A 12,808-nucleotide genomic window follows, 5' to 3' on the forward strand; every position below is an offset into this window, starting at 1 on the left:
ACAGTACGCCCCCCTCAGGGAAGGTGCATCCTCGCGCCATAACAGTCCAACTGAGGAGGCAGGGTGGGGGCTCTGGAGAGGGACGTGGAGCAGGCGAAAGGCAGTAACCCTGTGGCACTGATGGCAGGAGAGACCTGGGTGGAGCCAGGAGCAAGATGAGCCAGCCAGGACGATGGCCCACGGTGGAGTCGGGGAGGGAAGAGCCATGGTGGAAACTTGGTTGACGATGACACCGATGGTCCTGGAGGCAAAGCCAGGGTGCCTGAGGACTGAGGCGGAGCCGGTGAGACCGAGGATGGAGGTGGAGCCGGAGGGAAAGCGGAGCCAGATGAAGCTGAAGGGGTGGAGAGACGGAGCGCAGTGGACAGCTTGAAAGTCTGTAGCACAGGCAGGGTGATGTCTGACCAAGGTGGAGCCGGAAGGATGAGGAAGCCCAGTGGAGCCTCAAGGATGATGGCATCTGGTGGAGCCGAGGGAGGGAGGAGCCAATCGAAGCCAACAGGTCGACAGACCAAGGTGGAGTGACGGGATCAGCGGCTGGAGGCAAAAGCCGGAGGATCCACTTGCCTGGGCGAAGCTGGAGACCCGAAGACCCGAGGCAAATCCACACAGTATAGTGCCGTTAGAGGAGAAGATGAGGGGCTGAAGGGAACGAGCAGAGGTGGGGCCAACGGTCTGGCTAACTTTGGAAGAAGAGGCAGGAGAGGGAGGCTGGGCAGGAACTGTGGAGAATCAGGAGACACCGGTCTGGGTGGAACCAGCGGGGACGCAGGAGACTGAACTGGACGGAACCAGCGGAAACACAGGAGACTTTGTGCTGGACGGGACTACCGGGGACGGGAGATTAAGGTAAGCCTCCTCTTCTAAGTCATAAACCCCTGGTTTCACAGACAAGGCTTAAGCTAGTCCAGGGGTAGGCAAGTTCGGTCCTAGAGAGCCGCTGTCCTGCAGAGTTTAGCTCCAACCCTGAAAAAAAACCTTCAGCTGCCTATAGCCTTAGTAATCCTGAAGAGCTTGATTAGCTTGTTCAGGCGTGTTTGATTAAGGTTGGAGCTAAACTCAGCAGGACAGCGGCTCTCTAGGACCGAACTTGCCTACCCCTGAGCTTGTCCAAGACTAAAATGCATGTTTGAGATTTCTGAACTGAAAGGAACTTGCACTGAAATATCTTAAAATATGTCAGTGTCATTGTTTTGTCTCTCAAGATTTCTAGGGCATATTTATAAAAAGATACTTAAATGCCCTAATTGAACTAAGGCCTAATTCTGGCTTAGATTAAGCCCTGTCTGTGAAACCAAAATATTGCAGAGGTCAGCATCAGCTCAACCTCAGTGGTGGGTGTGTGGACAGGGTCTTCCTCCATTCCCTCGTACTCCACTAGCTGCCTCATGATGACGGACAATGTTGCCGGCTCACACACCTGGTCAGACTTACAGTAGGGCTTGGGCTCCGGGGCGATGTCTGGTCTGGCTCGTGCATCGTGGCAGGCTTAATCCCTCCATCTTCAGTGGGCTCTGGTGTTGTATCCGTGCTGTGGGGTGATGGTTAGCTGGGCTCTGGGTTCAGAGTGGGGCTGGAAATGATCCCCGCTGTGCAGATGGTGTTTGCTGGTCTGTTGTTTTCCAGCACCCACTCCACAAACTTGCACAAAAACAGAATCAGTATTCCTCAAAATGCAAACCTTTTAATAATTACAATTTTAAATAATACATCATTTATGTATTAAATATAACTTTATGAACTAATTTCTTTGCTGTTGACTTTCGATGATCTAATTCAACCATACTAAGAAAAAATGACTTGGGTTTAACATCTCATTTGTGTTTTTGTGTTTTTTTTTGTTGTTTTTTTTTTAATAATGAAGTAAGGGTGTTGAACTTTCTTCTCTTGAGTCATTTCACTTTTGGTGGGGAAAGGGCCTTGAAATTGCCAAAAATAGAACTTTCATTTTTTTGTTAATAAAAAATAAACAAGCATGCCCAGCCCAGGTGAGTAAAAGTGAAGCAAAAGTATCGCAACACATTACTTTCCATAAAAAGTAACTAAGTAATGCAATTAGTTACTTTTTTAGGGATTAACGCAATATTGTAATGCATTCCTTTTAAAAGTAACTTTCCCCAACACTGGTTATTACTTAAAATAGGTACATGTAACATGTAACATGTAACAAGGACACTAAAATAAAGTGCTACCAAAAATCATTTTTGTTATTTGAAATAAAGCTGAAATAAAATGGAATATAAATATTACAGAAAAAAATTATTAAAAAAAGTACTAAAATTACTTCAAACCAAAATAGTTACATTGAAATATAAACAAGTAAAATGACAGAAGTGCATGACAAAATTACTAAAACATAACATAAAACAGTAAAAAAAAAATTCAGGTAAGGTAAATAATACTAAATTAACACTGCTCTGTGTTTGTACATGAATATTGTAATGCAAATGTGACCAAATGTTCATCAGCTCATTTACAAGAGGCTCAATGCACAGCAGTCATGTCCTTTACTCCGCACACTCTTGTACAATGCTAATGCTCTCATGTAATTAGCCTGGAGTTAATTCACTTCCCTCCTGCAGGAATCTCCTGGAATACCTGCCAGACTGGGTGTGTGACAGCAGGAAGATTGAGGTGCTGGACGTCTCCCATAATCTGCTGTCTGAGATCCCAGCCAGGTGTGCGCATTTGTGTGTGTGTGTATGTATGTGTGTGTTCAGACCCTCATAAACTGCATTTGCACCTTCCCTCTAAAAAGAAACTGTCTTGCTGCTCCCCCATTTCAGAATCTTAATGTCAGCATTTTGTACTTATTTATTCAACAAAAATTGCCCGTTTGATTTGAATGATGTCGGTTAAAGCGACTGTCTGGCCAGACGGTGGAACTGAATAGAAATGGGACAGCGTTCATCAGCAGACGCTTGATGAGGCCACTCTGCTGTCTCAAAGCAAAGTGATGTAAACGCCAAGCAGATGAAAGCACCATTTCCAGCTAATTCCACATTAACATTCAGTCATTTGCATCTGAAAGAGCTAAAAGCCGTGCACAAATGAGATAATATGCGGCTTGAAGTTTGTGTCCCATTTGAGACTGTGAGTGTTGCAATCTTTGCCTCGCATGAAAATGCTGTGTTGGTATTTTAAAGGAAAAGTTCATTATAAAGGAGAATTCTGTCATTATGTACTCAGCCACATATCGTTTCAAACTTGCATTGTGGTTATCTTTTACTTAAATTATACTTGTCAAGCTCCAAAAAGCGATGATATCAAAAACATGTTTACTGAAAATCTTCAGTTGCAGCTCTCGAATATCATCCTTCATTGCAAAGTCGTCAAGTCAATCTACCATGCCAGTTTTTGGTTACAAAATATACAAGAACCTAATGTCAAACCTGGTCAAATTATATGTTATATAAGGTGTAAATTATATTTAAGTGAATAACTACTTGAATTTGTGTCTATTCTTCATGGAAAACTTGTTTGGCTACAGAAGACTTATTTGTATGTATATATTAGGGCTGCATGATTAATTGAAATGAAACCAAAACTGTGATGAGGCTTAGTGCGATTCTCAAATGAAGCAAGGCATTGTGTTCTTTTTACATGCAAATCAAACATTTATTGTCAAGAGAAGATTTAAAAGCTCCATCTGGTGTTTCGCTGAAATAAAAGCTTGATGGTTTAACGTTTGAAAATGAAGAAATTAAGATATAAGCTATATTAATTTTGTAACTTTACAGTTTTTTTTTTGTAAAGTAAAATTATTATATCATTTTTCTTTTTTATTTTACACTAAATTATTACGATAGTAATATTTTGTTTAATATTTTAATGTAGTAATATTTTATTATTATTATTATTATTATTATTTTATAGTCATATTAATATATAATCACAAAAGTTTTGGACAAATTCTGCAGCCCTGCAAACAAGCACAGCAAACCTCCAGTAACCTTGTTTTATTTATTTATAAAAATTGCATTTTACATCTCACTCACATTTTTTTATCAGAAAAATCACAAATTGATTCCTCCACAGCCCTAAAGTAGTTGTAAGTTATGGACTACTTTTATGGTGCTTTGTTTGTTTTAAAAACAAAAACTCCCTTTTCTTATTTTCCAGAAAAAGAAAAAAAAAATCAAATGGGTTTGGAATTAAATGATGATGAATAAATAATGTTAGAATGTTAATTATTGGACAAAATAACCTTTTTTGCTTTTGAGATTCTTCCCTCATTCTGAATATGTTTATAGTGTCAGACAGTGTATTTTCTTTTGATGTCTCTCATCTTCGTTCTTTCCTGTCAGACTTCTTAGCAGTATGAGTCTGCGTAAACTGCTGGCTGGCAACAATAGGTTGGAGAGACTGGCTGACCTGCTTGACCACATCCCACTGGAAACACTCGACCTGCAGCACAACAAGTTGCGAGAACTGCCAGAGTGCTTCTTCTACAAGGCCTTAAAGTAGGTCACTCCCTCCTTCTGAACTCTCTCTGTTCCTCTTACTCTCCAGGCTGTGCTTTCTCTCTCTCTCTCTCCCTCCATTTTCCTAGTGTTTTTCCTCTTTTTCTTGCAATTTCTTCATGTGACAGGTGCAGTGCAAGCTGCAGCTGCGTCTCTCTCTGCTCTGTTGACCTTTAGCCCTGCTGCTTGAGCCCTTCACTAGACCTCCTAGCCTTTTACAGGAACTTATCAAACAAGAAAATTCTCTGGAAATTGCTCTTTGGAAATGATAATCACTATATATATATATATATATATATATATATATATATATATATATATATATATATATATATATATATATATATATATATATATATATATACATTGACTGGAACATATTACAGATACTCAGAGTTGCGGAAGCTACTTTAGCTTGTAACTACAAGCTACAAACAAAAAGTATCCAAATACATTAGTTATTTAATTGGGCAAAATCTTTTTAATTAGATATCAGATTATGTAATTTATAATTTAATCAGAGCAGTATTCATCAGACTCATGAAAAAATTTAATTAAAGGAATAGTGCACACAAAAATTAAAATAACCCCATGATTTACTCACCCTCAAGCCATCCTAGGTGTATATGACAATCTTCTTTCAGCCGAACACAATCAGAGTTATATTAAAGTCCATCTGTAGTCAATTATTGTATCACTTAAAACGCATCTTTGATCACTAAAATGACATATTTAAACATTTCTTCGAGTGAAAAAAAAAAAAAAAAATCTTCATGCCTTAAAATTGTTTGAATATAACTCTACACCCTTGCCTAATTTAATATTCTCGGATCAATGAATATGCAAATTAGCCCCGCCTCCATTCACTCACACCAGCTCAAAGAGTCTACTGTTGCTGTAGTGATGAGCAATATATGCTTATATATTGCTTATATATGCATATATATTGCTATATATGCTTATGTATTGAAAAATATGCTATATATGCTTATTTAACTTCATAGTGTTAAATAAAAAAACCTGAATAAAGCTTTTCCCGAAACTTGAAGTGTGATGCCACACTAACTGACATATGCACACGAATTTTGGTCACACGCTCAGAGCAATATTGTTTTAGCTATGTTTTATAGTATTAAAATATTTTGAAGGTCAAAAACATGAGCTTTATTGGCTTTACTTCAAATCAGCTGTCACTTTAATTTGCCGTGATATGCGCTCGCACACTTGGCACAGCCCTTGCGATGGTTCTGTTGGACACATAACGATTAAAATTATTAGCCTTTTGCTTGACTACGTTATCAAACAGCTAATAATAAATATATCTCAGAGTCAGACAGCTGACTTCTTTGAACAACGACGCTTTGAACAACGTCAGTAGAGAAAGGCAAATAGTTCATCATAACACCATAATATACATCATACACCTGCTATATTGCTAAATCTACACAATTTTTCATATCAACAGAAAATATACCGGGATAACCTGGGATAACTAGTTAATAATATTCTAAAGCCTGCCGGCACGTTGTTGTGATTGGTTACAAGGTAGTCTGTGACGTCACAAACACCAGAGATTTCAAACCGCAGGTTTTTGACTGTCTTTGGTTTACTGCAGTTTTAAACATGAAATACTCAGGAATATGCTGTCTTATGAATTTACACATGGTTTGTCTTAAAGCGTATTAAAAACACTACATAGACATATAAACAACATTAAAAAATTAAACTTTATATAATATCCTGGCTCTTCCCTGCTTTGTAATGTTATTGAGTATTACAAGAGTTTTTGAAGCTTCAAAAAGTGCATCCATCCATCATAAAAGTAATCCATATGACTCCAGTGGGTTAATAAATGTCTTCTGAAGCGAAGCAAGGGGTTTTTGTAAGAAAAATATGCATATTTAAAACTTTAATCGCTGGCTTCCGACAATGGCTGTACACGTGTTTACGAGAGGGTTTTCATGAAAGGTGTCTATTCTCACCTAAGCTTACGCTACGCCTACGTCATACGTCATATGTCAGGTCAGAGGTCACCCTTAGGCCGTTAGCGGAAGCCAGTGATTTATAGTTTGTAAAGTTTTAAATATGCATTGACAGATATGTTTCATATTTAAATAAATAATTTTAAATATGCCCTAACATTCATAGAGACGCGCATGCAAAGTCAGAATTTTGAGGAGAAAATACGCTATAACCATTTCTGTGGGCTGTAATGGAAAAGTAATATAACTAGTAGTGTAGTGAATTACTTTCGGCAAGAAATAAAACATAATGTAATAATATTACTTTTGAAAGGAGTAATGAGTAATAAATTAAATCTAATAACGAGTCCAACACTGTACGTAAGTGCATGTGCTGTGCATAGAGGACCTGACATGCTTCTACAAAGACTCTCATGGATGCGTAAAGGAGGATACGGCTCAGTGAGACACAGTAATATGAGCCAGAACAGCCCGCAGCTCTTCCATTTCCTGTATGTTAATTTACTTGTCATCCATTAAGCATCTCTAATGCTGAAAGATGTACTGCAGCTCTGAGGCTTTGGTTGTATCCAAGAGGATTTTTGTTTTATAAACATTGCTGTTTAAATGAAAAGAAAAGAAAAACAATATTCACCAAATTGCTTTTCCTTTGTCTTGTCGTCTACTAGTTTAAAGTATCTGAACGTGTCTGCCAATGCACTGGAGACAATCCCGCCGAGCAGCCAATCGGAGGAGAGCCTCAGCACCCTGCAGGAGCTCTATCTCACCGGAAACAACCTGAATGAGAACTGCGCTGCTCTACTGGTGGGGCATCAGAACCTGCGGGTCTTGCATATGGCTTATAACCAACTGCTGTCCTTCCCTGCTAGGTACCTATACTTCACTGACACCTTGAACTAGTATACTTCCATCTACATCATTCAGGAACGAGCACTGATTATATCTGTATAAATCACCTTTATTGTGTTTTCAGCAAACTCAGTAAACTGGAAGTACTGGAGGAGTTAAATCTGAGTGGGAACAAGCTGAAAACGATCCCCTCCACTGTGTCCAGCTGCAAGAGACTGCACACCCTCATCGCCCACTCCAACCATATCAGCGTGTTCCCAGAGGTCCTCAACCTCCCCGAGATCAAGGTTGGTGTGCGTTTGGGTGATATATGATGACCAGGGCATGAAAGCCTGGCCATAAATATTGTAAGGATCTTAAGGGTCAACCACAGAGTCATCATCAGGTGGCAGTAACACACAGAAAGTAGAAAAAAGATGCAATTTTAAATGTATGGGTAGACAATTATAGCAATTTAGGTTACAAAATTTAATAGATATCATCAATGTTCATAGAGAATATTTATGGTTTAATAAATGTTTGAATAAAACTGTATAGATAAAAAAAAAAAAAAAAAATCAAATCCATGTTTTAAATGCATGTCTTATATAGACATGTAAAATGTACATACACTACTGGCCAAAAGTTTGGAATAATTAAGATTTTTTAATGTTTTTGAAAGAAGTCTCTTATGCTCACCAATTTAATAATAATACAAAATGCTGCATTTATTTAATAAAACAAAAATCAGTAATATTGTGAAATATTATTACAATGTGAAAGAACTGTTTTCTACACTGTGTGCAGAATTATTAGGCAAGTTGATTTTCTCATCATATTTTTTTTCCAAGCACATTTTACCAATTCCAATCCACATCAATCTTAATAACTACTATTAATATTGTTTTTAATTATTTATAAGTGATATATAATTGTTCATGAAGGCTGGAAATGAAAAATGCCTTATATTCAGGTGTGCAGAATTATTAGGCAGGTTTTCTTTTACAGGCAAAATGAGCCAAAAAAGAGATTTAACTCAGACTGAAAAGTCAAAAATTATTAATTATCAAAAACTGCCAGATTTTGGAAGATGAATTCTTCAAACAGTGGTAAAGAGGATGTGGTGCTGGTCCTTCAGGAGTCACTCTCAAGCTGTCTGTCTATAAGGCCTATAAAAAACAGTCTTCATGTATTTTATAACACTTCAGCTTGTGATTCTTATTAAGAGCGGGTCATTTTTTAGGTTTCTTTAGCTAACCTAAGTCTCTGAGATCCTGACACCTTGCACTTCTGGAGACTCCAGGTAGGTTGCAGTTCTGGAAAATGGTGGCGCTGGAGACTAAAGGGTTCCTGATGGTTTCACACTTAATTCTTCACCTTAATTCTTAATTATTTTGCAGTTAACATGTCTTTTCTTTTCCACCTGTTTTTGTATGACCCCGCTGACCCAATGAGCATTTTGCTGTCCCTTGGTCATGCTTTACCTTTGCAATTTCTAGTAATGCATTAGTATTGCGTCCTTCTCATGAGCATTTAATAATTTTTGACTTTTCAGTCTGAGTTAAATCTCTTTTTTGGCTCATTTTGCCTGTAAAAGAAAACCTGCCTAATAATTCTGCACACCTGAATATAAGGCATTTTTTCATTTCCAGCCTTCATGAACAATTATATATCACTTATAAATGATTAAAAACAATATTAATAGTAGGTATTAAGATTGATGTGTACACACAGTGTATTGTATTTTTATTTATATATTTAATATAAAATGTAATTTATTCTTATTATGGCAAAGCTGAATTTTTACATTTAAATGCTAAATCTAAATATAAATGGTGAGAACATTAAAATTAGTGATGCTTCACAGAACTTCTATACCTAAATTTATCTAAATTGATTTAGATTGTTCATGTTTAGATTTAATGTTTCTATTTTATATGGTTTATATGCATTATTTTGATTTTAATATTTATGTTGATTTATACTTATATTATTTCAATATTTATAATATATAATTGTGAAAATGGCACTATAAAAAGATTTAGCTAAAGGGATAGTTCACCCAAAAATGAAAATGATCCATTGATTTACTTTCTTACAAAAACCCATGGCTTTGCTTCAGAAGGCCTTTATTAACCCCCTGGAGCCGTATGGATTATTTTTTATGATGGAAGGACTTATTTTTTTGGGCTTCAAAAAGGGCTTTTTAGGGCGCCCCCAATTCACTACCATTATAAAGCTTGGAAGAGCCAGGATATTATTTAATGTAACTCCATTTGTGTTTGGCGGAAAGAAAATAGTCATATACGGCTTGAGGGTGAGTAAATCATGGGATCATTTTCATTTTTGGATGAACTATCCCTTAAAGTCTGGCAAAATTAAATTGTTTTTGCTCCCAAATCCAACAAAATGTTGTTTGATGTGGGCGGTTGTTTGTTACACACATTATTTTATGTTCAGTGTTTCACATGAAGTATGCTGTATCTTGTCTGCTCTTTGTGTAGCTGGTAGATGTGAGCTGTAACGAGCAGACGGAAATCCTGTTGCCGGACTCTCTGCCTTCCACACTGCAAGAGCTGGACCTGACCGGCAACAGTAGCCTCATGTTAGAGCATAAAACGCTCAACCTCTTCAGGTGAGGTGCTACTAAACGGCAGTCCTCTCCGTGGGATGCAACACAGACCTGTCTACACTAATTATGCAGCTGATATACTCACACCCAGGTGGTTAATTTCTTTTTGTCTTTATCTCTCTGTGTCTTTCTCTCTTCCAGTCACATAAGTACACTGAAGCTGGACCAGAAGCCAGCCGTGACAGCAGGAGATGCACAGGGCACGTCCACCCTGTGGGATCATGGTTATGCTGAGATGTGTGGTCAAAGGAACAAGTGAGCAACATTTGGAGACATGAGAGTCAAAGATTTGGAAAGAATGAGTGTGTTTGTCAATGTTGGTTTGTTTGGTTAAAGGAAGGCCCAGAATAACAATTCTCTATTATATATTGAGAATATATTGGCTGCAGTGAAACTTCAGGATCTGAAGGCGCAAACTATTTTTTTGTTCATTGCGGTCTAATAAAAAATGTGGTAACACTTTAGTATAGAGAACACATATAAACTATTAACTCAGACTTTTCCCTAAATAAACTCCTAATTTACTGCTTATTAATAGTTAGTAAGGTAGTTGTTAAGTTTATGTATTGGGTAGGATTTAGAATAGAATACAGTCATGCAGAATAAGGCATGCTTAATAAATACTAATAAATAGTCAATATTCTAGTAATATGCATGCTAATAAGCAACTGGTTAAAAGACCCTAAAATAAAGTGTTACCAAAAATTCTTATTAACCCGATCCTAAATTTCACGTCAAAACAAAACAAAAAAATAGTTTGGTTGTTTTATGTGCCATTCACACAGACCCTTCCTATCCAAATGGGCATTTCTTGGCGCATATATGAATTTCTTTCTTCTGCTGAACACAAAAGAAGACATTTTGAAGAATGTCGGTAACCAAACAGTTACTGGACCCGATTGAAAAATACTATAGAAGTCAATGGGGCCCAACTGTTTGGTTACCAACATTCTTCAAAATACCTTCTTTTGTGTTCAGCAGAAGAAAGAAGCTCATACAGGTTTGGAACAACTTGAGTAAATGATGACAGAATTTTCATTTTTGGGCGAACTATCCCTTTAAAGCCCAGGACACACTGCATGATTTCCGGCTGTCCCAGACAAAAGATTGCCATTGTGAAACAATCGTGGTAATTTCTGTGATCGTGGCTCTTAATCGGTGGTCCTATGTCGCACAGTAAGAGAGGTTCAAAGAGGTTTTCCCGATCTTGCGACCAAAGATAGCCAATGCACACTGTGTTTGCTGCTACGTCTACTGACCAGCCAATAAAAATGCAACATATAATCAACGTGACATGGCGCTAAAACTTAAAACTGCTTACCTCAAGATCTTTCCCCTTCTTCTTTCACTGCTTCCTTTTTTTCAGCACACATAAAAAAAAACTACAACTGTCAAAGTGTGATTCAACATGGTCTTTTTGTTTACCAGCACATGCGCATGCTGATGACGTTTTATTCTTCTATAGAAACTTGCATCGTAGCCTACGAGTCAACAGGTGTCATTATCGTACAGTCTACTACATGCATGTCATACCCAAGTTTAATAGATCCATGTCGCACCGTGTGATTTGTAATGATCTTATAGGATTGCTAAAATCGTGCAGTTTATCCTGGGCTTAAGAAGATTTTTATGAATCTGGCCCCAGGTATTTTGCCGATCAAAAATCTGGCTCTGAGACAACCAATTTACGAACAAAGAAATACTTGGATGGCATAAAACCGCTGGCATTCTCAGAATAATCATAGCGTTGGTTTTCGCAGTAAATTTCGCAGTTTCCAGGGGCAAGACGCAGCAGGGGGGCTGGTTTAAATGCAGAATGCTTCCCATAGGCTTAAAGGTCTTGTTTCTACATGTTTAATGTGACCTCAGTGTGCATGGCTCCCCCTGCGAAGGGCATTACCTCCAGTTTCAAAGGAGTCAGTTTCAAATATCGCATCCTCTGTACTCTATATCCACCAAGGGGGGCCACTTTTGTGTGTTTGTCAGTGAGAGTGAGTTTGTGTATGTACCTATATAGGTATATCCGTTACCATTCATTGAAATGTATTGTAATGTGATATTGTACAACATTTTGGTTGGGTGTTGTTTTCATGAAGACCATTTCTTCAATTGAAATCTTGTGTTTTACCTGGGTTCAGGTTGTGTGTGTCTGTGCTGGCTGTGGATCGCTTCGGGGACAGTCCAGAGGCTGCTTATGGGATTTTTGATGGCGACCGTAATGAAGAAGTTTCCAGGTTACTGCAGTGCACCATGGGAGATGTATTGGCAGAGGAGATACAGCACTCCAGTGTGGATAGTGTATACATGTGCAACACTTTCCTTACCTCTCATAGGTGTGTTTTGCACAAACGTTTTGATTAAGCATGATTTGATTAAGCTTTCTTTTCTTTATTCATAAATTTTGTATGCTTAAACCTTGCTTGTACAATAATTGGTAACACTTGATAGCTTGTCATTTAATAAGAATTGTATGAATTTTGGTCAGTTGTGACATGTTGCATTCAAATATTTTTGTTTCACCGTAATTCACAAAGAGCCTTAGACTTTTTTTTTACCTATATTAATAATAAATGCATTTCTCTTGTTGCTGTTGTGCATTTTTGCAGGAAACTTGGCATGGCAGGCCAGAAGCTAGGTGCCTCGGCTCTGCTCTGTTACATCCATCATGAGTCCTCCGAGCCTGGCAGCTACTTTAGCCTCACTGTGGCCAACGTAGGCACCTGCCAGGCTGTCCTGTGTCGTGATGGGCAACCTCTTGCCCTCTCGAAAGTTTTCAGCCTAGAACAGAGCGCTGAGGAGATGGAGCGTGTCAAACTGGCTAAAGCTATTATCACTGAGGTATTGACTCTTTCTCAGTTCATACCCGTTAAGTCAACTGGCTGATGCTTCATGACGTCAATATG

General features: G+C 38.1%; 1 protein-coding gene across 1 annotated transcript in view; it reads left to right on the top strand.

The window, feature by feature from the left end:
- phlpp2 (PH domain and leucine rich repeat protein phosphatase 2) overlaps window positions 1–12,808 on the top strand; it is a 93,341-nt gene that overhangs the window by 72,992 nt on the left and 7,541 nt on the right. Inside the window, 8 exon segments of the mRNA XM_048186065.1 lie at window positions 2,583–2,678; window positions 4,308–4,463; window positions 7,114–7,314; window positions 7,419–7,581; window positions 9,778–9,908; window positions 10,047–10,160; window positions 12,044–12,238; window positions 12,512–12,743. Of these exon segments, the coding sequence (XP_048042022.1) occupies window positions 2,583–2,678; window positions 4,308–4,463; window positions 7,114–7,314; window positions 7,419–7,581; window positions 9,778–9,908; window positions 10,047–10,160; window positions 12,044–12,238; window positions 12,512–12,743 (1,288 nt within the window).

The sequence above is a fragment of the Megalobrama amblycephala genome, linkage group LG3, assembly GCF_018812025.1.
Source record: "Megalobrama amblycephala isolate DHTTF-2021 linkage group LG3, ASM1881202v1, whole genome shotgun sequence".
NCBI lineage: Eukaryota > Metazoa > Chordata > Actinopteri > Cypriniformes > Xenocyprididae > Megalobrama > Megalobrama amblycephala.